Source organism: Neolamprologus multifasciatus, chromosome 1, assembly GCF_963576455.1.
Source record: "Neolamprologus multifasciatus chromosome 1, fNeoMul1.2, whole genome shotgun sequence".
NCBI lineage: Eukaryota > Metazoa > Chordata > Actinopteri > Cichliformes > Cichlidae > Neolamprologus > Neolamprologus multifasciatus.
This window is the reverse complement of record NC_140439.1, coordinates 36,813,150-36,840,099: the sequence shown is the minus strand read 5'-3', so window position 1 is coordinate 36,840,099 and position 26,950 is coordinate 36,813,150. Positions and strand designations below refer to the sequence as shown.

Below are 26,950 nucleotides of genomic sequence, written 5' to 3'. Positions count from 1 at the left end.
AGTTTTCCACAGTTCAGACAGACAGCATTTATTTTATGCACACCCCTGGCAGCTAGATTGATTAAAGGCAGCTAGGGGCCCCTTAGGGTGGTAAAAATATAAAGTTTGTTAGCTTTTAGGGGCCCCCCACTGGCCTGGGCCTCAAGCAACGCCTCTGGTTATCGTCTTAATTTAAGGAGTTAAAAATATAATGCTCTTTATTGTGGAAATTACCGCACTGGTTGGTTGGGTTGTAAGAAAAGTTAAAAGCGCTGCTTTTTACGAGGGGCACTTGAAGGCAACAGCAAGACATTCTGTCAATCGTCGGTCGGCGTCGGTCACCTGACTCAAACTCCGAGTCACGTGACTGTTATTCCATCCTCGCCATTTTGCAATGTGGGAGAGAGAGAGAGAGGGGCCACTTTTTATGGCTAACGAATAAAAGAAAGCGGTTTATGTGCTGAGGACAAAGAGCGCCAAACTTCTCCGTGTCCGTGAGTATATTTTTATTTCCACACACCTTCGCGCTCCTCCGTTACCCATTAACCACAAGCAGCACGGACGCGTCCTTGTACATTCATGTGTTTCTCTGCTAGCAGTGTGTGAGACTCGTGTGTGTGTGTTTGACTAGCAGGCTGTGAGGCTAGCAGCGGAGCTAACAGCGTGTGCCAGGATCCTTTTGACTTTTCCCATTTTTTTTAAACGCGAAAGTGTTCTTGTAGCGTGAAGGCAGCAGCAGTGTGTTGGCTCACATCAGCGGGTAAAAGGCTGCTTTTTGTGTGAGAGCTCACACTGAGAGGCTGTGTGCAACTTCGTCCTACAGGGGAGTGAAAGTGGATGGAATATTTTTAGATCCTGACATAACAGGTGCTCATCTGAGACGGGTTAAAGCACATGATGGAGTCCAGAGAGAAGCTGACTGGTCGCAGGCGCATAAAAAAGGAGTCGGATGCAGCTTATTTTGAATCCCTCCTCATCACAGAATTCAAAATTCAGCTGGATGGATGAATACACTACAACATCCCGCCGTGCTTTTCCTTCCCATGGAAAACCACGGCGAAATCAAAACATCAAAACGTGTCTGTTCCACATGTTTTGATGTTTTCACACAGAAGCAGAAGTAGGAGAAAGAGGAAGCTTGTGGTCAGAAAGCGAGAAGGAGGGCAGTGTGATGTCATGTGGAGATGGAAGGAATTCAGCCACAGGAGTTGTGCCCGTTTCCTCTTCAGCTTCCCATGTAAACAAATGCACATGGTGCACAAGGTCTGTATTGACTGTGCAGGGACAGGACTTATCAGGAATGAGTTAAGCTGTCACACTTATCCCATTAGTCGATTGACTGATTTCCTCTCACTAACTTCTTGGTAAATACTCAAGTGATAAATGTCATTAGTACAGATTTATTTTAAAAGACAGAGAAAAATCAAAATGATTTTGCAGTTTGTGTGGCAGTGATTCTCAAAGTGTGCCACACAAGAGGTTTTTTAATAGTTAACACCTTTTTTTAATTACAAGATCGTCCAATTTATAGCTAGCTAGGAATGCATCATACAATTTAATCCTTCTAAAAAGCATAAAATTCGCATTTATATGATGAATCAACAGGATATGTAGGATCCAACAACACAAAAAATGCTTTTGTTCAATAAAATAAATAGTATACAAAAGTATTGATGTTAAAGAAGGAGGTCAGTTAAACTGAATGTTTAAAAAAAGTAATTCAATAAGTAAAAATGTAGATGTGATCCAATATGGAGCTGAAGCCTGAAATGTGGAATCAGAATCAGCTTTATTGAGTAAGTATGTGTACACATATGAGGAAGTGAGAGTGTAGATAGACAACAGACAGTGCTGACAACAACACAGCATGTTTGTTGTGCAGAGTGTGAAGATGTTGGAGTAAATTATGAAATAAGGGATGGATAACAAGTTACTATATGTACAATATATAAATGAGGATTGACCCGCTGAGTGTCTCAGGTGTTGATCAGGTGACCCATGTGCCAAAAGGCTGCTCTCTGCAGTTGTCCTTTCCAGTAAAGGCAAAAGTCCCCCAGAAGATACAGATCTTCTGTGTCTGTCTTCTTGGCAGTGAAGCCAGTAAGTATCGCAGCATGTGGTCACAGTCCATTAATTATCCATAGCCATTCACCACAGCCACAGTCAGCTGATGGAGGAATCCAAACAGTGTGTTGATTCAAACTGATTTCATACAGCAGAAGCGATGAGGGAGAGCTGTAGCGAGCAACATGGACGCTTCGCAACAGCGAGCAGTTCAACATTCAGGCCACAGAAACATTGTTTTGTAGATACTAGGGGTGGGGGAAAAAATCGATACTGTGTAGTATGGTGATATTTTGTTTGCTAATAATGTATCGATACAGGGACAGCAGAAATCGATATTTTGTTACAAAAAAAGTTTTTGTGCTCTGACTTCAGAGCATGTTGATCCTTTTTCTGCGCAAGAATCCTGACATTCCTTCACTGTCCAAATGTGACAGTTTACTTATTTTAATGTAAGACATGTTTTATTTTAATTAAGTTTAAAACTTTTTTATTTAATGTAAAATTATATTTTGTTTTCATTTACTTTCAAATTCTTCAGTTGCTGAAGGGGCTGCATAGTTTTCATAAACTGCATAGTTCAGAATAGAGATGGACCGATCCGATATTACGTATCGGTATATCGGTCCGATACTGACCCAAATTACTGGATTGGATATCGGCGAGAAATAAAAAATGTAATCCGATCCATTAAATTTAAAAAAAGCACCTCACAAAACTTGCGACATGGCGTAACTCGGCTCATAACCGTAGCATGTCACAGCATTGCTGTGCATATGCATCACGTGATAGAGCAGCTGTGTGTATTTGTAGCCTAGCTACCAAACCAGCATTTCATCTCCGCGGAAGTTTTCCCAGAGAGAAGTAAAGCAAGTGTGTAAGTTCATCTCTGAATGTTTGTAAAGCATTCCCACGTTAAGCTTAACAACAGATATATGGAGCGACTGCCTCTCTCTCTCTCTCTCTCCTGCTGCTGCTTCAATTGTGAAACTGATCAATGATCAGCTGATCGGCTTTTCTGTCGCGAGTCCGTCTCTCTTCTTTGTTTTTGGCCCACTTCTCACCAGAAAGAGGAAACCAGCGGCTGAACAACAGCAGCAGGTTTAAGCTTGATAAGCTGTTGTTAGAATTTATTTAATATTACTTTCTACACCAGGATCTTTTTCTACTTAGCTGACGGCTGGTAACTGTGCAGGGGCGGATCTAGCAAAGTTTAGCCAGGGGGGCCGATAGGGCATGAACAGGGAAAAGGGGGCACAAAGACATACTTTTCTTTCTTATTCTCATGTAAAAAATATCTAGCTTTTAATAAATAATTATCTGACTCTTACACCCAAAGTTTTAATCTGATGTAAAATATATAGAAGTCCATTACTGTATATAGTAACTGTTAAGTCTAATATACCCTAGTAAGCTATAGTACTTTTTCCTTTGGGAAGATACCATCTGTGCAGTCTGCAATTCTGTTGAAGAAAGATGTTGAATCTATTTAATTATTCTTGAAAAATAATTTATTTCTGTGCATTTTTCCCCCTGCATCAAATTAAATTTGATTACATCAATTAAGCATCATGAGGTGGAGGGTGGTTCCCTATTTTTTTTTGCTGGGAGTTTGCAACCCTATTAGTTAGGTTGCTTAATATTTCTGCTAAGTACTCTTTAAAATACCAGAATAGGGAGGATGGAGCAGGTTTAAGTTTATTAGATTGATCAGTTTTGCTGAACTATGAAATATTTTGGGCGCAGTGTATTTTTTACATACAGGTATAACAGAATAGCTTTAGTGTCGTTATTTATTTAAACTTGAGTATAAACTTATACAAAATGCAGCAAGATATTAAAAAAACTTTTATTGATTAAAAACACACTATATCGGATTCATATCGGTATCGGCAGATATCCAAATTTATGATATCGGTATCGGACATAAAAAAGTGGTATCGTGCCATCTCTAGTTCAGAATAGCTATAATTGTACCAGATGGTTGATTCAGTTAAGTTGGACTAGACTGTAATATAAACCGTTCAGTTTGTCAACAATAAAACTGAAATGAGAGAAAGACTGAGTGTGAGACTTTGATATTAGATAAAATGAATATTGATAAAGTTTGCCTTTATGTACAGAATCTGAATATCGCAAAATATTGTTAAAAATTGCAATAATATCGTATCGTGCGTTAAGTATTGTGATAATATCATATCGTGGGAGGTATGGTGATTCCCACCTCTAGTAGATACGTGTCAGATTTTCATCATCGTCCACCTAAAAAGTCCTGAAGTTATGGTCCACTGTTGTCCACAGCGTTTCACTACACCAACACCTGCTACATAATGTTCATCAAGCTCCTGAACATTATTAAGACAGAAACGAAGAATGACATCATCTTCAGTAGCTCGGAGATCGTTTTAACTGTTTACTCTTTGCAAACTCTGCCATCAAAGACACGCAGCACCGCAAACCTGTTTCTTCTTTCCAAACACGCAGCTTCAGGTTGCTTTATTTGTACTTGTAGGTAGATTTGGTCTGAGGAAGGTAAGTCATCATATGTACACTCTGCAGAGGAAACGCTAAGAACGGGTAAGCATTGCAAAACATAATGAAGGAAAAAATAATAGTCAAGCTATGATTTGATCCTCTGAGTGATTGGTGCTGGAATGAAGCTGTTTTTCTGCACGTTGGGACTTTATCCAGAAGAAGAAAGTGAAACTCACTTTGCAACAGCTGCAAGTCGAGTAAAATCGAACCAGTCAACCGTCGTGACTGCCTGGCGTACGCTCAGCTGTGGCCTGTTAGTAAAAATTTGAATGAGCCAGTTTCTGTTCGTTACAGAAAAACTTCGCAACAATGAAACAAGGGAAAAGGACAAAAAAGGCTTCGTGAAAGCGCAATAAGATCAAATAAGATCATCGTGTGGAAAGAACAGAAAAACTTGACAGATGCTGATCGTGTCTTCTTGTCTTAGATCTCTTAAACTGAACGTATGACTCTGTGTAACTGTGTTACATGATAACTGTATTCATGTGCAACTTTTCAAATGTCCTGTTACTAAGTACTTTACATGAGTATCAGAATAAACCAAAAATAACTGTGAGAATGCAAAGGAAAGGCCTTCTTGTAAAAGTATGTTTTAAGACACGACTTGAAGATCTGGATTTCCCCGGGCAGGCTGTTCCACATCCTCCAGGCCTCAACTTCAAACACTCTGCACTGTTTTCGGCGCGGTCCCTGGAACAGACAAAAGACCCCTGCCCGAGGGTCTTATGGGTAGCAGGAGGTCAGAGATCCTATCTTGCATTGACCTGCACTGAGTCTGTGCCCCACAGTTAGAGAAACACTGCATTGCAGAGTGAGAGGGCAGATGATGGATGTGGAGCCTTGACCAGCACGTGTCTTTCCCCAGTTCAAACTATAGCAGTTTCATATCTGGGGATTCCTACGTCTAATAACCAGCAGCGGCCTTGAATAGTAGCTGTCCTGCTAATTCTGTCTACCACTAAAAATAATGCACTTTGGATGTTCTTGCACATTGGTTTCACTTTTCAGATGTTGAAGCTATTTCCATCTTTTATGTCTAACATTTTTGGCCACACTTCTTTGCTCTAATTTTTAAAAAAAAAAGTATTTATATTACACTCAAAAAATTAACTCTTTGAATGAACATAAAAAAATCATGGAAAGAATTTCCACGTAATTAAATTGCTTTATTTTAGCATTATGCAATTCTGTTATTCCAACTTAATGTACTTGAGTTGGACTAACTTGATTAATTAATGATGAATCAACTGTTTTACTACAGTTGAGTCCAACTTATTTTAATTGATTTGATCCAACCCATGCAAATTACGTTAGTGCAACAAAACATGCTTATTCTTAATAGAAATCCATTTATTAATCCACTTATTTTAAGTTAATTTAAAGAGTTATTTTTTTGGAGTGTTCAACAAAGTCTAGTCTGGTTAACATAAAATGTTAATGGATTTATAATAACTTGCACTCCATCCATCCTCTTATCTTTACCAGGGTTGCAGTGAGCCTGGGCCCTATCCCAGATGTGATAGAGTGGGAGTCAGAATACTGGACAGGTCACCAGTCTATCACAGAGAGACAGACAACCATTTGCCCTCATGTTCACAGATATTTTAGAAACACCAATTAACCTAACCCTAATTACTGCATGACTTTAACTGTGGCAGGAAACCAGAGAGAACCCACTGCAAACTTGGCCAGATTGCAGATTTGAACCCAAGACCTTCTTGCTGCAAGGCAACAGTGCTAACCACTGTGCCACCGAGCTGTCAGTCTAGTCTTCAAATAGGGAAACTATGATTACAAGGCTTTATATAGAATTTTAAAAACCACAATAAATAGCTGAGGCATATACGTAGTGTGTGTATGGCTGTCTGTCTCTTGTAACCCCAGTGATTTTCCTGTGGTTTGAACTCTTGTGTGATCTTGTGAATTTTGTGAATCCAGGCAACTAATCACTCTTACTAGATTGTATCATGTCGTCTCAACAAGAATAAATTAAGTTGCTGGATTTCATGCAGATCCTACACGATTTCATTACGTTCACCACAGAAACATGAAATTATTTTGTTCACATTACAAGTTTGAATTTTGTAAATTTAACAACCACCCAATTTCATTTTTTTGAGTGTATAAATGAGGTCATCTACTTAAAAATTGTACTGTGTAACACCAATCAGATTCCTCACTCATTACTTTGTTCTCTGCTGTCTTCCAGGTCATGGAGGAGATCACTAATGTCATCACACACTCATCCGCTGCCTCGTCTTCCTCCTCCACATCGGGCTCCCACACACGGCAAACCAAAGAGAAGCAATCCTCTCAGGGTTTTCAGCAGAAAACGGCAGATGATTCTCTCATCCAGGTCATAAAGAAGCTCAGCAAGATTGTGGAGAAGCGGCCCCAGCGTCGCTGCGCATCAGGGGGACAGAAAAGAGCGCTCCAAGTGGGGGAAAGGGGAGCTGAGCAGGGGGGCGGCTCTATATGTAAGAAAATTAAAAGGAACTATAAGGATGAGGTGGGAGTAGAGCGCAGCACAGATGACAGCAGTCTTCCCTCACCTTGGTCAGGTGACGATAACAACAACGTGACCACCGCGGTGGCAGAGGTAGCTGCCAACCCCAACAGCAGCGACCTCAAGCGGACGGTGACGTGCTATCAGTGCAGCCTGTGCCCCCATCTCTCCCAAACGCTGCCCCTGCTGAAAGAACACCTGAAGCAGCACAACGAGCAGCACAGCGACCTCATCCTCATGTGCTCCGAGTGTCACTTTACCTCCAGAGACCACGAGCAGCTGGAGGCGCACGTCAGGATGCACTTTGACAATGGAGACAACCAGAAGAAAAAGTACCCGGTGAGCGAGGCGAAGGAAGAGGTTTTAAAAAAGCAGGATGTGGATCTAACAGGTGACAACTGCAGCGCAGGAACCGAAGTGAAGAAAAGCTCGGTGAGCAGTGCTAAGGAGTTACCACAGAAGAAGAAGTGGTACAGCTACGAGGAGTATGGCCTGTACCGCTGCCTGATCTGCAGCTATGTTTGCAGTCAGCAGCGAATGCTCAAAACCCACGCCTGGAAGCACGCCGGCCTCGTCGACTGCTCCTATCCAATCTTTGAGGATGAAGACGGAGGTTCTGCAAAGAGAGAGGTGCAAGCTGCTCCTAACAATGCGTCCGCCAGAGAGGAAGTAGTTGTTCTTCAAGATAAAAGCCTGCAAAAGCTCCCTACCAGCTTCAAGCTGCAGCTCTGCATGCCCGTGGCTGTGGAGGACAAACAGGAAGTGCTGAATCTTCAAGGCTCTCATCTCAGTGAAAGTCCAAAAACAGAGGAAGAGGACGAGTACCCCATCAAAGACATGACGTCTGAGGAGCCCGTGGTGGAGGTGCAGGTGACCACTGAGGCAGAGACGGAGGTGGAGCTAGGCGGTCAGCATGAAAGCACCTCTGCGACCGACAGCTTGCTGTCGTCGGCTCAGAAGATCATCAACAGAAGCCCCAACAGCGCCGGCCATATCAATGTGATCGTAGAGCGCCTTCCTTCAGCTGAGGACTCGGTCATGGCCTCTAACCCGCTTCTTCTCAGCCCAGATGTGGACGGGGATAAGAGCTTACTGGAGAAAAAAGCAGAAGAGCAGGAGCATGTGGAAGGTGTGAAAGATGAGGTGGTCCTCTGCTACAGTCCGGGGAACGCCAACAAAAGCCAGCATTTAGGAGCCGATATCAAACCCTCCATCGCTAAAAGTAACGACCTTCCACGGGATGAAAACGTCCCCCCAGCTGGTCGCAAGAGGACGCACTCGGAGTCTCTCCGCCTCCACTCGCTGGCTGCCGAGGTCCTCGTGGCTATGCCTATGAGGACGCCCGAGCTGCCCAACTCTGGCGCCAAGGTAGCTCTGAAGACCGTTGCGGCACAGGCGCAGAGCCCGCAAGCAGGCCAGAAACCCACAGAGGGGGCTGCAGCCGGACAGAAGGCCTCTGACGTGGGAACGGCAGCAGCTATGCTGAACTGTAATGAGGGCAGAGAGGAAACTCTGGGATCTCTGGGCCTGGGCAAAGGAGACGACGACGGGCCTGCAGCTAATGGCGGGATCAGCCTTTCCCTGCTCACGGTCATTGAAAGACTGAGGGAGCGCTCAGACCAGAACACCTCGGACGAAGACATCTTGAAAGAGCTTCAAGACAACGCACAGTTCCAAAGTGGAGCTGGAGTGGTCGCGGCGAACGGAGCGGGCAGCTACGTGTGCTCCAGCGTTCCAGGGATGGACGGGTTGGTCGGCTCTCCTGACAGCGGTCTGGTGGATTACATCCCCGGCAGCGATAGGCCGTATCGCTGCCGCCTGTGTCGCTACAGCAGTGGCAACAAGGGCTACATTAAGCAGCACCTGCGGGTGCACAGGCAGAGGGAGCCGTATCAGTGTCCCATCTGTGAGCACATCGCCTCAGACAGCAAAGACCTGGAAAACCACATGATCCACCACTGCAAGAGCCGGATGTACCAGTGCAAGCAGTGTCCAGATGCCTTCCACTACAAGGTGAGTGCGGTCCTTTCATTTGAAACATGTTTTAATCTAACCTCCTTTCCAACATCTCACGTGTGAGGATTGTGGAAGAGAACATGCAAACGACCAGGACTCCTCAGTTATAGAAGACATTGTTGTGGTTCTAGGAGTGAATTTATCTTACTTTATTCAGAAGGGATGAAATGTGAACTAAAGCTATCACAAAGAACAGGGTGTAAAAGGGGTATCAAGAGCATCAGTGTTGAACAAATGGAGCACAATAATCACTTATAGCAGCTCCAACCTTTTTTGCGCCACGGACCGGTTTATGCCCGACAATATTTTCACGGACCGGCCTTTAACCCTTTAAAACCGGTCAGAGCAGCACGCTCTGTTTTGCGTAACTATTTTTAAATCCCGGTAGCTCTGCAACCACGTGAGCTAGCGCAATAAATTTATTTTGCATATGAAACCGGAGGAGTTGTACTTACATCTTATGCCATCAGCTTGTCCTCAGTCACAGTTTCCTTCCACATATAACTTTGCAAAAACTGCATAAAAAGCGCTTGTAACAACAAAAACATAATATTCCAGAAACAGCTTTGCCGATCCGATCAGCTGTTTATAACACTTCCTATGTTGGAATAGACGTCAGCGCGAACTATCGCATGTCCGCCATGACCTGCCCGAAACCGGAAGTGACGTCATTTTCGCGGAAATGTAGTTTTTTACCATCAGGGCCTCAATGAGCCTATACTGGTGTTTTTAAAAGTTATTTTTGACTTTCTGACTTTCTGTGTCGTTTCTGGGATGCTTAGGACTCATATTGCACTGCTGGAAATAGTTTATTTTGATGCATATGCTGCTTTTTTGCAAATTTGCATTATAATATTTATTTTCGTTTTTCCTGCAGTATATAAAAATTGGTGTATTTCAAAAATAAAACTATGAAGACACTCAAAATAAACTTCCTGTGGTGGGAAACTATTTTGTGTAACTTTTTTGTATTTACAGTTTTGAGGGATAAGCCTCTTAAATTTCTCTAACTAGAAATATATGTTAAAAAAACAAAAACAATTTTAAATTTTTTTGTAGTTTATTGCACTTTTTTGCAATTTATGTAATTACTATGCACTTAATGCAGACATATTGTTACAATTTGGGCTATAATGGTTGTATTGATGTATAGCAACTTGAAATGCTCCCAGAAATGGCTCCACAGCATGTAAAAATATAATATAAGCTTTGGCGGACTTGGTTCTATGGTAGGTCTTAAAGGGTTAAGGTGTCGCGGATAAATACAACAAAATAAGAGTAGTACTGGTATTAGTAGTACCTGCAGATTTATTCATAACACACGTGAAAAGACCCAGGAAAACCGAGTAAACGATAAAAACGATAACAAAATAACGCTGAAAACTAGAGCTGGGCGATATAAGATTTTTTCATATCACGATATGTTTTTTCATTTCAGGCGATAACGATATATATCACGATATAAGCCAAATAACTATATTTGTAAGATTTAAATGTGCCGTTGCTCACAAGTAAAATGTGAAATAATCAGCAGCTTGTTTTGATTTAAATATTTATTTCCCATAATAAGTTCAACAGGGTAGATGTACTTAAGGAACATGAGACTTTTTCAGATAAATAAAGGCAAATATTGCAAACTACACAAAAGGCAGCCGCTAAAACGTTTAAGTTTCAAAATAGAACAAACGAAACAGACTAAATTGTCAATTCCACTTAGAAACAAAATATTAACTCTAAAAATAAATCTTAGTTTGTTTTACAGAAGAACAGACAAAATTGACTAACTTTTGTCAATATTAAATAAACTGAGAACTAAAAGGAAATTCTCGATCTCTCCTTGTTGTATAGCTGAGCTTTTCAAACAGTTTGAACAGTTTAGTCTGACAAAAGCCGATCGACGAATTAGCGCTTCCAGTCAGAGATTGAGCATGCACCGCTTTATTGTATTTCCAGACTTGCTTTCGGCACATTTACAGTGCGCGCTACTCTGTTTTTGTCAGACTTGAAATGGCCGAAATACCTTCACACTACAGAACTTCTGTGGCTCTTCTGTTCGACAATCTCTCCGGCATTGGAACCATCATCTGTTTTCTCTTCGGTAACCTTCGGTCACGCTCTCGGTTGATTTTTCTCTAGTCAGCACACTCATTTCCTCCATTACCCGGGCGGCACGGCGACTGGCTGCTTCCCAAACAAATACACATGTGCGGCTTGGCACTTGTGCTGCACGTAACAAGTCACGTGACGTGGCGCTGCGGCTGTGATTGGTTCGGCTCGGCGCTACTTAATTTGGATTGGCTGGTTTTTTTTGTTAAGAGGACAAGAGCGGCGAGGCCCATCGCAATAGTTTAATTTTTCTATCGAGAAAAAGTTATTTCCCAACACATATCGTTATCGTTCTATCGCCCAGCTCTACTGAAAACCGATAAAAACCCTGAAAACTATACATTTCACACCTGAGCCTCAACTCTCGCGGCACGGTACCAAACGACTCACGGACTGGTACTGGTCCGAGGCCCGGGGGTTGGGGACCGCTGACTTATATGAATGATGAACTACACAGCGCGACAGTTGAATGTGTCGCACATACTTGGCATGGTGGGCGATCTTCTACATGTGACTGACTGAAAGCATTGGAGGTGGGAATCACCATACATCCCACGATACGATATTATTGCAATTTTTAAAAATATTTTGCGATATTCAGATTCTGTACATAAAGGTAAACTTTATCAATATTCATTTTATCTAATAACAAAGTCTCACACTCAGTCTTTCTCTCATTTCAGTTTGATTGTTGACAAACTGAACGGTTTGTATTACAGTCTAGTCCAACTTAACTGAATCAACCATCTGGTACAATTATAGCTATTCTGAACTATGCAGTTTATGAAAACTATGCAGCCCCTTCAGCAACTGAAGAATTTGAAAGTAAATTAAAACAAAATAGAATTTTACATTAAATAAAAAAGTTTTAAACTTAATTAAAATAAAACATGTCTTAAATTAAAATAAGTAAACTGTCATGTTTATTGCTGCCATAAAAAAAAGTTAAACACATTTGGACAGTGAAGGAATGTCAGGATTCTTGCTCAGAAAAAGGATCAACATGCTCTGAAGTCAGAGCACAAAAACCTTTTTGTAACAAAATATCGATTTCTGCTGTCCCTGTATCGATACATTATTAGCAAACAAAATATCACCATGCTACACAGTATCCATTTTTTCCTCCACCCCTAGAAAGCATGCATGTGTTTGTCTTTTGCTTTTGTTCTCGTAGTGAGGCAGTTATAAAGACGTATTCAGGTATAAATACAATACATATATATTTGTATTCAGAGACTCCAAATGATTTTACTGTCATGTTTTGTCAGAGTTACTATTTTATGACTCCTTAAAGGGAAATTATGGACAGCAGGGGAACACAGTTACTCAGATAATCAATAATAATTGTCTAGTATTGGCTATCACACGATAGCTGTATCATGGCACTGTGATAATCATAGCCAGCATTTATTGATGTTCGGCTTGTCACCTTGATACTTTGTTGCCACCAACACAAACAGTTGTGTGTACTGGGTGTGTTTTATCGAGTCTGTTGGAGGTAAGGCCTGATTTAGACTCAGATAATCTTTGTACGACGTAACCTTCACGAGTGGCTGCCGTCGTTGCCAGCATTTATGCTTGTGCTGGTGCATCGTGTGTTTATTACCTCGTGGTCGTGTCCCTGTGTTTTATATGCGGTGTCAGCTGCTAGAAACAAATAAGAGGCTGGTACTTCTTCCCTCCTGGGTCCTGGTTCTTTGTCTTGGTCAGTTTTGTTTTGCAGGGACAAACACATTTGTCCTTCTAGTCCCTCATGTCCGCTCCACTTGTTTCATTCATCTTCCTTATGAGCTTTCAAGTCCGTATGTTGATGCTGTCATTTTTATTCCTTATATTGAGATAAATATTGTTGTTATTTCACTGATTTAAAAAAACAACTGCAGCTTAAAAGCATCCTGAAATGCACAGGAGGAATTGAGGGTGCTGAACATCCAATAGTTTGCTAGAATAGTGTCAGGCTGCTCATATTTAGCTGACATGTTTCTAAGTTTGTTGATTAGTTCAGTGCTGGCAGAGCTGGGTCAGCTGTCTGTTTTATTCAAGACTTGTTGAGTGTTCCTCCTGCTTATAATGCCTCTGGTTTTATCTTCACCCAACACTGCAACATTCACCGAGTCGCTGTTGTCAGCATCTCTTCTCGTCGGTCATCAAACGGTAATAATAGATTAAAGCTCGAGTTGATAAATTAGCAGAAAGTTTGCAGCAGTCGGATGCAGGCTAAGGATAAAAGTATTGATTCCACTGGTATCATCGGGCTCCGCTGCCTCTCTGCAGCAGAGATTATTAAGTTCATCATATTTTCCAGCAGATCTGGGAGTTACGCTTAGAGTTGCTAATTGGGAGGTGTGAAAGCAGGCCCCCTATTCTCATTTCTGTGCCTGAGGTGTGAGGTAAAAAGCCTAATAAAGACCACAAAGTGCATCATTGGGGAAATCTGCCAGCTGTTTTTAATCCATTCAGTGTTTCATAATTACTTTATTTAGAAATCTCACAGTATCGCTGTTTCTATTCATTTTTAGAGCCAGTTAAGAAACCATGAAAGAGAGCACCACAGCTTCAGCAGTGACGTGGAAATGCTCACACCAGTCGCTGAGACGGCGGCCGCGATGGAGGAAACGGAGCGGGTCACAGATGAAGGTAAGACGTGGTTTATGTTTTTATGGCACCGTTAATTGTTACGATATTTGGCCGACGGCTCGGTGTTGTTCTCAACAAGTTGTAAAGGTCTGTTTACGTTGCCTTCTCTTACAGAAGGTAGTCCACAGAAGATGTTTAAGTGCGACGTGTGCAACTACACCAGCTCTACGTACGTCGGGGTGAGGAACCACCGGCGCATTCATAACTCTGACAAACCTTATCGGTGAGTTGTGGAAGAAAACCTGCGCCATCTGCTCATTTCACCTCCCACTAGCCAAGTTTTAGCAGTTTTTAAATTGCACTTTGTCTACAAAATGAAGTTAATCATTGTGGTAAGAACCAACCTTTTATGTAATGTTAGTAACAGTAAAATTAGTGGCCTTGTGTTAACACCCGCTAATCTAACACCCACAGTCTTTGTGGTGCTTCGGCCGGTCGTGCATTTTACTTTCTTTGTCGCCTGATTGCCAAGATTTGAGGGGTTTTTTAACCCTTTAAAACCAGTCGGAGCGGGCACGCTCTGTTTTGCATAACTTTTTAAAAATCCCGGTAGCACTGCAACCACGTAAGCTAGCGCAATAATTTTTTTTGCATATGAAACCGGAGGAGTTGTACTTACATCTTATGCCATCAGCTTGTCCTCGGTCACAGTTTCCTTCCACATATAGTTTTGCAAAAACTGCATAAAAAGCACTTGCAGCAACAAAAACATAATATTCCAGAAACACGCTTTGCCGATCCGATCAGCTGTTCGTAACACTTCCTACGTCCATCAGCGCAAACTTTTGCATGTCCGCCATGACCTGCCCGAAACCGGAAGTGACGTCATTTTACGGAAATGTAGGTTGTTTTTTTTTTTTACCATCAGGGCCTCATGAGCCTATACTGGTGTTTTTAAAAGTTATGTTTGACTTTATGACTTTCTGTGTGGTTTCTGGGATGCTTAGGACTCATATTGCACTGCTGGAAATAGTTTATTTTGATGCATATGCTGCTTTTTTGCAAATTTGCATTATAATATTTATTTTCATTTTTCCTGCAGTTTATAAAATTTGGTGTATTTCAAAAATAAAACTATGAAGACACTCAAAATAAATTTCCTGTGGTGGGAAACTATTTTGTGCAACTTTTTTGTATTTACAGTTTTGAGGGATAAGCCTCTTAAATTTCTCTAACTAGAAATATATGTAAAAAAAAAAAAAAGATTTTCAAATTTTTTGTAGTTTATTGCACTTTTTTGCAATTTATGTAATTACTATGCACTTAATGCAGACATATTATTAAAATTCTGGCTATAATGGTTGTATTGATGTATATCAACTTGAAATGCTCCCAAAAATGGCTCCACAGCATGTAAAAATATAATATAAGCTCTGGCGGACTTGGTTCTATGGTAGGTCTTAAAGGGTTAACAAAAGGACAAAAAATGCCCCGCCTCTTGCCCCATGACACCTGAGGTAACTCCAGGGAGGGAGGGATGGATACAAATGAATAAATAGGAGATGTGTATAGATGAATAAATGCATATTGTGTTAGTTTAGAGTTACCATTGATGAGGACTTGGATTGCTGAGGGTTATTTTAAAGGACCTAAAAGGTCACTAACTACAGCGAGCTGGGAGCAGCTTCGTTATGATGCACTCTGTGCAGCACTTAATGTTACTGGGAACATTTAAAAAGATTCTTTTCATAAAATTTCACCTTTTTTACTAAATGTTAAACTAAATGGATAGAAGAAATAAATGTGTGACTGGCTGTTGTAAGGGTGAAACGGTACACTGTACAATACAGTTGGTCTACATGACTAATGATCGTGGCCATTCGGCTACCAGCATTAATGCTGAGGTCTTATGTGTATGAAGATTGTAGATTTGAAGAGTTTTCTCAGCAAATCACTACAGATTCTCCAATTTCCCCAGAAATCTTACATTTCTATGGGAATTGGACCCGCCGGGTGTGAAAAAACAAATCAGAACGTCGGCCACGTCGTCGGCAGTGAATTTGAAACAGACAGTCTTGGGAAATATCTGCGAGTGATTGATGATAACAACAAACCGTTGCTGAAGGGTACGACGGTGAATCAACAGCGCAAACGGCCCGCAGAGCTGAATGATCGCTTTTCTGTTATCTGTTTGAAGGTTCCTGCAGTGTGACACATTGTTTAAGTGGTAAAACACAGTTGCCTTTTTTCCCCTTTGGTTTTTGACAGTGATCTGTCTGTGAGTGTATTTAATGATGTTTATTATTTTGCGTGTGTGTGGAGAGCTAGAGAAGGATCAGAGCAGCTTCTTCAGAATGACCTTGAAATTGATCATTTTTAGTTTTACAAAATATTGATCGTAAAGGTTCCTGTTCATGTCAGTCTGTGCAAACTGAACTTTGAGCGAGCTGTTGCACAACCCCAAGTCTAACAGCAGAACATGTATGAGAATGAGTGATAGCGAGTGAGAAAAAGGTAGTAAATAAGTTATAAAGCGATATGGAACAATACCACACCCTTTCCAAACGTCATAAAGTTCCTACAGCGGCTGTGGTCCTGCATTTGATTCATACGTGTCCTGTTTGAAATTCAGGCTCCAGTAAGATCTTGCTCAGAACGTCATGCAAGCATTAATGCAAGCACAAACCAACAGACCTTCCAATATCTCCACTGTTTATTTGAATTATCTGAATGAATTCTGATGCATAGAGTGCAAACAAAAAAAATAGCATAAGATTGTTGCTCCCAATTCTCATCTTAGCTTCCCGGGGGGTGTGACCCATTCCCAGTGAAGTGTAGCCCCTTAGTGATGCCTGCGATGCCTTTAGCCTGTGGCGGTAACGCTGGGTGAATTGTGATTGATGGTTTCTTGTAAACCTAGAGGAGTTTTTATTAGATGTTTAATCATTTATGAGCGCAGTGAAGTGAGTATTCATTTGAAACATTACTAAGCTACAATAATTCAAAGAACGTGCACAGTTTGACATTTTCAGCTTAAAAATTAATAGAAAATAAGCAAAGTTGGATACATTTATTCTGTTTCCTGTTTCAGACTTGCTTCATTGCGTGTGTGCAGATGAATACGTATAAGATTATTAAGATAAGCATGATATACACAAAAATCTCAAGTCAACAGGATTCTTTTTAAAAATGATAGGGATTAATTATTAAAATAAAAATTGTTAAAATAAGTAGCAAGTGTTAGGATGTTTGAGTGCTGTCAGTGGAAGCTGAACATTTGATCGCGTGAGGAAGGTTTTTCTGGATTTTTGGAGCAACGGCACGATCTTCCACTGACCTCGTGGGACAGAAACAGCTGGTGTGAAGACATTAAAGTCGAGCATTACATTAGGGCAGAGAAACTGAGAACACATAAGTCTGTGGATCCTAAAATAATTTTTGGATTTAACAGGAAGCTAGCACCAGTGTATCAGGTGATAAGTGTTTGTAGAGATTAATGTAGTGATGGAAAAAAGAGTGGAAACAGCAAAACTTCACCAACTGTGAAAGCCGAACAAATCTGAACGCTGTCGTCTTAGCTGAAGATGCATCCCTCTACCAGAGAACAGCAAACAGTCAGATTCTGCTTTTCTCCAGGAGAATTAAAGCAGTAAATTATCAAATTATCTTATAAAAGTGCCCACATTTCATACATTATTTAATGTTTTGTGCTTGTTTAATACTTTAGTGGTGGTAGCGCAAAGGCAGCCTGCAGGCAGTAGTGTTTTCAGTCATTTTCACAGAGTTGTGCGTCCACGTTGAAACGGCCAAAATACACTTACGTTCCAGTGCTGCTCATGCGTGAAACGCAAGACGATACGACCTGCCTCATTTCTGTCTGCCGTTTGTTTCGTTTCAGGCTCTTTGAGACGTCGCAGCAGAATGTTAAAAGCACCGAGTTTTTTCAGTGGACTAACAATGAGGTGGAGTTGTTGCTGCGAGTAACACAAAAGTACGAAGTTGCAAAAGCGAGTGAGAATTAAAGAATTTGAAGAAAAGCTCTGGAGCAGGTACAGACTGATATTAATCTTTAATAGTCGAAATTGAGGGCAAACAAAACAACTGCTGTATAACGCCCTCTGCTGTTTTAGTTTAATCGGTCACATGACTGCATCAAGGTCAAATTTATTTATATAGCACATTTCAAACAGCCGATGCTGCACAAAGTGCTTAACAATATAAAAATGGTATTAAAAAGCAACAATGTGATACAATAATAACAATAAAAAACAATAATAGGACAGTAAAAGAATTAAAACAATAACTAAACTAATTCAAATAAGACCAAAATGCTTGAGTTATAGTGAGTTAAAAGCCGGGGCGTAGAAATGTGTCTTTAGTAATGATTTAAATTTCTCAAGTGTTTGTGCAGATCTAATATTTAAGGGGAGACTATTCCAAAGTCTGGGACCTGCCACAGAGAAGGATCTATCACCACGGGATTTGAGGTTAGTCCGTGGGATGGACAGCATTAGTTTTGAGCTAGACCTCGTGGTTTTTCCTGGAGCAGAGAGGAGCTCAGACAGGTAAGGAGGGGCTTGGGCATTAAGTTTAAATTGGATCCTGTAGGAGACAGGAAGCCAGTGTAAAGAAGCTAAAACTGGGGTTATATGCTCTCCCCGTTTGGTACCAGTTGGTACTACATGACTAAAATGTGTCATCGTTTTTGAAAAGGCTCCGGGTTCGCTGTCCACACTGCTCCATGAAAGCACCGTTTTCCAATGTAGGCGTTTTCCTTGAGCCAAAACGCCGTCTCAGTGTGGACGGGAAGCCAAAACGGAGAGAAAACGAAAACACATTAGTGTGGACGTGGCCTTAGTGGCTTTTTCCCCTCAGGGTCAAATATTTTGTCTCTGAGTAAAGCAAAACACATTTTCTGTGTTTCACGTAGGTGTCCACATCATGGTAGTGGAAGGAGCTTGGACAGAAAGTTTGGTGAAGACATTCACCTCTCATCCAAGTAGCTTCTTCAGCTCTAAAATCAGGTATTTAAACCCTAGTGGAGGGTCGTCCCTTAAGAGGATCATTGACCTCCTATTAATCATGAGCCTCACATGGTGTGAAAAAAGGCATGGGCCAATACCATCAGAGGTTTTGGGAGGAACTACTGTGAGACCTTGCCTCGCCCTATCATGTGACTTATTGGAGTAACCAGAAGTAAGATGTAAGTGGGCGTTGACGTGCCTTGGAAGGTTTCTAAAAGCTGCATTGTTGACTCTAGGCGTCATAAGCCACGCCCTCTGTTCAGTGAGGATCCTTCGTAGTGATGTGAAACTGAAAACCAGCCGTTTCTAGTTGATCTTCATAATGAATATTAAAGTTCCTAAAACCACCTAAGATCTTTTGCAGATATCGTTGATTAATTGTGTGTATGTGTGTGTGTGTTTGTAGGGGGTGTGTTGGGTTAAAATTGACCCCCCGTGTTGAGACAGCAGGTTCGGTGGGGAACAAATGCAGCGGCTTTTTCATTGAAACTGTTCACGTTCTGCTCTTCATGCTTGGAAAGTTTTCCATTTCTTCGTGTTTGCCGTCATGCTGTGTTTGTTTATTTGAATGTACGGAATAATGCTGGTTGCAGGAATATGACCTTTAGCAAGACGCTGATACATCAGGAAGTAGACTGAAAGCTCTCCAGTTTCTCAGGTTCATTGCATGTCTCGTTTGATGCAAGTTGCATAAAATTGGCGTTTCCTGCATGTCAGAAATAAAACTCTGCATGAGTGTATAGTGAAGGGTTTGTTGGTGTCCACTTTAAGTGAAAAGAGGACTTTTTTAGAGCTCACTGTGACTTCTGCATGGCGACAGCCTTTTTTTTTAGTTTTGAGTTCCCCTTTGAGGCACACTGAGCTATTTAAATTCTATTTGCTAATTCTCATTCACGTCCTATTACTTTAAGAGATACTTGAGCTCTGCATGTCATTTTAAATTAGTCCTTTAGAGGGCAGTAATCGCCTAGAAATGCTCCCAGCAGCACAGCGATCTCAGTGTGGGCACAGGCACACTCTGTCACACAGTGCCCTCACTTTGTCTCTGTGTTAGCAAAGATTTAACTCAAAGCACAAACTTTAGGTTGGTTTCTTAACAGAACGCTGACGTTTGTGCTCAGAAGTCAGAATTATATTCGCCTGATTTCTTTTCGCTCGTGTAAAGGTCAGGCAGCTTCCAATTTAGTTTAGTCAGTGTGATCAAAAATCCTGTGAGGTGCTTGTGTGAGAATAAAGAGTCGGGTGTTGCTGGCTCATGCAGGTGTGAATATTGAGGAAAGCACATGCAAACAGGTGGAAACAGGAGATTTTTTAATATTTTGGCAGTGAGGAAAACGAGTGGCTGGATGAAGCAGGTCCCTGCATGCTTGTTATGCCCGTATCCTCGTGCTTTCATGAGGACAGATCAAATTACACCTGAGATTAAAGTGAACCTGCAGTGACTAGTCAGTCCACAGAAATCAATTTGGACTTCCTTTTTTTTATTTTTTAAATGTTTCCAGCTTCTCAAATGTCAGGCTTCCACTTTTCTCTTTCAGATGTGCGATAGAAAACTGTACCCTGACTTTTTCACTTTTTTATGACATTTGATAACCAAAGCAAATCCTCGATTAGACAAGAAGCCGATGGGCAGATTAATCCCTAATGAGAATACTGTTAATTAAAGGCCTAAATTAAATGTCAACACGTAAAGGTCAAACCCTTTACTTTTACACTTAAACTGGCAAAACTCACATTTCTGCCTGCTCACGTGCACATATTGCACATTTAAAGTGTGTAATATCAGAAAGAAACGCCTACATCTGAACGCGTGTCGTGTCAGAGCAGTGCAGTGTGGGCTGCCACGTTTTCTGTGGCTTTGGCTCTGTGCTCCAGCACACTGGAGGTTGAAGTGCTGACTTTCAGCTTCGAGTGCAGTGCAGAAGGATAATGACAGGGCTACAGTTCTGTGCTGTTCAACACCCAAGCTGGAAGTAAACATCCTCCAATAAAAGCTGAAAGTCAGCACATCAGTCACACAGAAGACTGTCACTGTAAAAATATGCACAGGCTGCGATGTTTTTACACGTAATCAAACACTGTGCACGGCCGCTGTGCGCTCTGATGTATGCAGTGTTTCACCAAAATATCATACACAGGTTTAAATTTGCTCCTTTGTTTTTGGGTATGATTACATCACCGTTAAAGCAGGCTCGGTCTGCCTATTTTTATTTTCTGCTGCATACAGTCATGTGAAAGTGAAGTAAATGTTTACTCCCTCCATAGGATTGTAAAGGCAAGTAGCAGCCAGGTGCTGCTAATCAGATGTGCTTGGTTAATCATCAGCACCTCCTATAAAAGCAGATGTTTCACCAGTTTGCTGGTCTGAAGCACTCTGATGCGTGTTAATACATAGCTGCACTCTTGGCAGGAGTGGACGTCCCAGCAAATGAACCCAAGGTCGAACCCAAGGTCAGAGAAGCTGCAGAAAACCCCAGAGCTCCATCCCAGACTCTACAAGCCTCAGTTGGCATGTCAAAGTTTCAGGTTCATTGCAGCACAGTAGGAATAAGTGGAGCAAGTATGGCTTGTTTAGAAGGACTCCCAGGAGAAAGCCTCTTTTCTCTAAACATGGCAGCACGGCTCAGGTTTGCAGACACGACTCGTGCAAACGTCCAATCACAGTTTTCGGAGGAGCAGGCACGTGCAGAGGGGGGGGGCTAGAGGGGCTTGAGCACCCGCCCCTTTCCTGATGGGTGCCCAAAGTGCCCTTTTGTTGAGGCAACTTTTTAAAAAAAATTATTTATTTTTTTTAATGTGTGTGTGCGTGCGGAGTCCTGTCTGTGCCCCTCAACAATAATATTTAACTATTAATCACAGTTTTGCTAAATAAAAGGATCTGGCTTGCATCAGTCACATGATCACATTTAACCAATGATCGCCCTTGACGGCAGAACGCGCTGGTTACGAGCCGGGAACGAGCTCACAAAGAGCACGCGCATTTTTAGCGGTGCTGTAGGAGAAACACAAATTAACTCAGAGACACAGACTGATGCGACAAAACCAGTAAGTAGGTGTACAGCGTACACTGTAGTGTATAGCACACAGGAGTATTAGCTTATCATGTACACGTTGGTAAGTTGTCTTGTTGCAACTGACGAACTGAAACAAACGAGCGTGCTTTGTGTGCAACAGCGCGACAAACATTACCTGTCCTTTTATTAACTGTACAAGTAGTGCTGGTCATAGCTGCTGGCTACCTGTGTAAGGCTGTCATGGGTCTGTAGCTCTGTCACCGTTTTAGGGAACATATTTAGTTTTAAAGGAAGTTTCCGGGCTTTTCCTGCCTTTCTGGAGGGATTATATTTCACTAAAAAACGATCTAATATGCATGTCCACATAATTATGCCTTATTATAATTATAATATATTAAAAAACACACACTGTATTTTAAAGAACATACATTAAGAAGCAGATTATATTAGATTTATATTTTAAATAAGACAAAATTTGGTTTTTACAGCAGTAAAAACCAAATTTTTGGTTTTTACTGCTGTAAAATGATTGTATCTCTACAGTAAAATGATTGTATCTCTACAGTTTAAAAAAGCTTTGCCCCTGCACAGAGTGGATAGTGAAACAAATGGAATCATAAATACATTATTTCATATTTATTACTTCTCCCTCCTCATTGCTTTATTATTGTAGCTCTAGTAATAAATAATAATGTAAGGATTCTGGATCAGCACCGTGATGCCCATAGTACAGTATTCTGAAGAAGGTCTAAAATGTCACTGTGTGTGCATGTGTGTGTTTTATTTAGATGGATTAAAAATATATATATTACTCATGATATAACATTGTCCAGACATGCCTGGTAAGGACATGAGGAGGAAACAGTAGGAGCTGTGTGAGGCTACTAAAGGCAGTGCTATAACATTTTTCTGTCATCATTTTATTATAGATTAAGTGCAAGAGTTGTTAGGTGTGGATAATTAGATTATAGTTTATTGCAATAGCAAGTTGTGCCTTGTTCTCAGATAGACAGCAAGGGGAGAGTGATATATGAAATGATGGAAGGAAGAAGAGAAGCAAAGAGTGATTCACAGGCAGAGCCTAAATTATTTCTCACAGTTTTTGTTGCCTTATGGTTCCAAGCGCTGTCACCAATCTTTGCATTTTGTTATTATCTCATGACACTTGTTTAATCAGCTACCATCTCTCCTATGGACTTTTTACTGTCTACAGTCTCAGATCAACACAGCCCTGCCCTTCCCATATTAGATTCTTGATGAATGTGTGTTGTTGTTATTCAGCCTGGTTCAATGTGCCCCTTTTTAACTTTGAGCACCCGCCCCTTTAAACCTCTCTGCACGGCCCTGCGGAGGAGTGATGATTTGGGCTTGTTTTGCATCCCCTGTACCTGAGCACCTTCCAGTCACTGAGTCAAACATGAAGTCCTCTGTGCACCAAAGTATACGCTACATGTCAGACGGCCGAAATAGTGATGCAACAGGACAACGATCCCAAACTCACCAGCAAATCTATAACAGAATGACTGGAAAACATAAGAATTACAGTGACCCAGTCAAATTTCAGACTCAACCTCATTAAAATGCTGTGGCAGGACCTCAGGAGAGCTGTGGATAAACAAATACCTGCAGACCTTTAATTAATCGAAGCAATGTTGTTTTGAAAAAGAACGTGTGAGGAAACGTTCCTCCACGGTGATGTGAGAACTGTTACAGCCATACTTCAGTTATTCCTGCTTCCACAGCCTTCTGAATCAAAGGGTGCACGTCGTTTTTTCACATGACTTAATAGAGTCCAGGGAAAACCTTTATTTACATGACAATACATTGACCATGTTTAATATGAATACAATGTTTCAAATAATGTGGTCAGTATGAAGGAAATGTTACGTTTGGGCCACGTAGGCTCTCAGGTTCTGGCAGTTTTGTCTTTTCTAATCCTTGACTTGATTGAAAGTCGGCATCTGTTCATCTCATCCCCCAGAACAGGGGTGTCGAACTCCAGGCCTCGAGGGCCGGTGTCCTGCAGGTTTTAGATCTCACCCTGGGTCAACACAGCTGAATCAAGTGATCAGTTCATTATCAGGCCTTTGGAGAACCTCAGGACATGTTGAGGAGGTAATTTAGCCATTTAAATCAGCTGTGTTGGATCAAGGAAACATCTAAAACCTGCAGGGACACCGGCCCTCGAGGCCTGGAGTTCAACACCCCTGCCCCAGAAGATCCAACCACTTAAGCATTTTGGGGTATCAAATCAAGAGAAAGTTGCATTAGGGTAGTGCAAAGGGAGATAAACCTCTACCTGCACAAAGGCCTAGTAAAAAAATAAAAAGGAATTAATTTGAACTTTAAATTCTGAGAAAATACTTTCATGGAGTCCAAGAATAAAACTATGAATCTACAAACGAGCACGATGGGTCGCCTCTAACTCACCTGCTGTTCTCTGCCCGTGCAGGCCGTCAGCTGTTAGAGGAAATCCGTGCAGTCAGGAGTTGGAATACATAATTGGAATTGAGTATGAGGTCTGAACGTTATACAGTAACACTGACAGTAATACCATCGCTGCTATCATCTGATAGCATTACAGAAGGACTTGAAGGGAAACAGCAGAGTGCAAAGATGCCCATTATCATGCCTGAAACTCTTATTAGTATTCATTCGTCAAACCGTTCAACACGAGTATGAAAACATAGAGCCCAGTACATGCTGTAGTTTATTAGGATCCCTGTTAGATCTGTTGCAGAGCCCTGCTGGTCGTTCAGGGTCTGCCCATAATATTACCATTATTAAACAGCTGGAAATGTAATGTACTTATCTTATCTGTTTATGGGGAAGAAATGGTTTGATTGAAAACATTCTGATATTCTACTGTAAGCTTATAATCATTTATTAGGTTCCTAAATGCTCTTATTTCCAGTAGCGTTAGCAGCCAATAAGTACTTTTCTGTTCTCATTTCTCATGTAACTCGTTGCACAAATCATTACCCAGCAATATAACTACCCTTTTATATGCTAGGTGACCCGCATACTGTCAACTCCTGGGTGTTAGCAACCATAGCTTAGCTTAGCCTAGTTTAGCATAAAGTCAGAAGCAATTTTCTAGACTCTGACCTAATGTGACAAAACCTGCCTCTCAGCATCTGTAAAGTTAAATAATTTGTTAAAAAAAAGATGTTTAAATAAGTTTGGTAGGAAAAGGAAACAAAAATACTCTCAAAGCTGCTTTAATTTATATTTACAGTTAACCTGTTGCTTTCTCAAAAGCTCCAAACTGGGAAGCGATACCTTTCTACACGTTTAAGTTTCTCGGGGCAAGGCCACATTCATTTCCATGTAGCACACAATAAACCAAAGCTCCATAAATAATTTATGATAAACTCACAGTTTGTTCTCTCCTTGAATTACAGTTGCTGGAATATTAATATGTGCAATTAATCCAGCCCACATGTTGCAGTTGTTGTAGTTACAGGAGAAAGCAGTTTGTAGCTTGAGCCAAATTAACCTAAAAATGAATCCAAACATTTCCACTGTGGTGAAATCAATTTTGAAGTGTGTGTTTGTGTGTGTGAGAGACTTTAATGCTGTGCAGCTTATGGCAGCGAGTCGAGTGTATCCTCTTCCTGCAACCCTTGTACAGTGCCCTATCTGCCTCTAAGCTACTGGAAGTGCCAGTTTCATCGCTCAGCCACAGTGCAAGTGTAAGAAAGTAGAAAACACTGATTTATTTCTTTTGTTAAAGTAGGAATGTCCTGCCTGCTTTGCTCCAAGTCCTTTATCTCAACACACTGACATCAAAACGCTGCTTCTGTAACTGCATTTCCCAGTTAAATAAGCTGCTCTGTCTCTATCTCTCTTTCTTCTTTCTAAATGCCCCCGGCAGGTGCTGCAGCTGCGATTTCGCCACCACCAACATGAACAGTTTAAAGAGCCACATGAGGAGGCACCCTCAGGAGCACCAGGCTGTGCAGCTGCTGGAGCAGTACAGGTGAGAAACTTCAAACACGCTCCCACCACAGGGAGCGACGATAACAATGACCGCTGGACTTCTGAGGTGAGAAGGAAGAGCTGTGTGTGTCCAGAAGAAGCTGCGTGCTGTGTTACGAACACGTGTTCTAATCGAATTCCCTCCAAACGCCACAGTCTGTAGTTTCAACCAGTGTCGAGGCGAAATTCAGAGACAAAGACGGCAGTCTGTAGGTGGGTGAAAACATAAATTTATGCAGCCAGCTGCTCAGTTGTTAGCGATCACTCTCCAGCCTGAAAATCCAGTCTGTGGTCAGGAGGACTGATGCTCCTTATCACCAATCGTTGTCCAGCTCATCTTATCGGTCTGCCCAGTTTCACTGGTGAAATCGTCTTAAATTTAGTTTGGATCAGTTTAAAATGTGTCATCACCCACGTTCAGCCCTTTCAGCCTTCATTTTTTTAAATATGTTAGTAGGATGAGATTAATCAGTTGACTCCAGCAGGAAACCCTAAAGAAGCCTGCTGCTATAGACAAAGTTGAATGTTTTGTGTCCTTTGCACATTAACCCTTTAAGACTTACCATAGAACCAAGTCCGCCAGAGCTTATATTATATGTTTACATGCTGTGGAGACATTTTTGGGAGCATTTCAAGTTGCTATACATCAATACAACCATTATAGCCCAGATTTTAATAATATGTATGCATTAAGTGCATAGTAATTACATAAATTGCAAAAAAGTGCAAAAAACTACAAAAAAATTGAAAATCGTTTGTTTTTTTAACATATATTTCTAGTTAGAGAAATTTAAGAGGCTTATCCCTCAAAACTGTAAATACAAAAAAGTTGCACAAAATAGTTTCCCACCACAGGAAGTTTATTTTAAGTGTCTTCATAGTTTTATTTTTGAAATACACCAATTTTTATATACTGCAGGAAAAACGAAAATAAATATTATAATGCAAATTTGCAAAAAAGCAGCATATGCATCAAAATAAACTATTTCCAGCAGTGCAATATGAGTCCTAAGCATCCCAGAAACGACACAGAAAGTCATAAAGTCAAAGATAACTTTTAAAAACACCAGTATAGGCTCATGAGGCCTTGATGGTAAAAAACTACATTTCTGCAAAATGATGTCACTTCCGGTTTCGGGCAGGTCATG

The 26,950-nt window shown here is 41.2% G+C and overlaps 1 protein-coding gene across 3 annotated transcripts in view; it reads left to right on the top strand.

Annotated features, from left to right (window-relative positions):
• Positions 1-316: 316 nt before the first annotated feature.
• The window catches only part of znf507 (zinc finger protein 507), a 49,093-nt gene continuing 22,459 nt past the window's right edge, over positions 317-26,950 (top strand). Inside the window, exons 1-5 of one of the 3 annotated variants that reach the window (XM_085184344.1) lie at positions 318-473; positions 6,788-9,097; positions 13,726-13,843; positions 13,958-14,066; positions 25,699-25,803. In XM_085184344.1, the coding sequence (XP_085040470.1) occupies positions 6,791-9,097; positions 13,726-13,843; positions 13,958-14,066; positions 25,699-25,803 (2,639 nt within the window). In that variant the 5' untranslated portion in view covers positions 318-473; positions 6,788-6,790. Of the gene's footprint in view, positions 474-3,329; positions 6,126-6,787; positions 9,098-13,725; positions 13,844-13,957; positions 14,067-25,698; positions 25,804-26,950 lie in introns of those variants that run through there. The other 2 variants (XM_085184404.1, XM_085184477.1) reach the window with 2 other exon arrangements.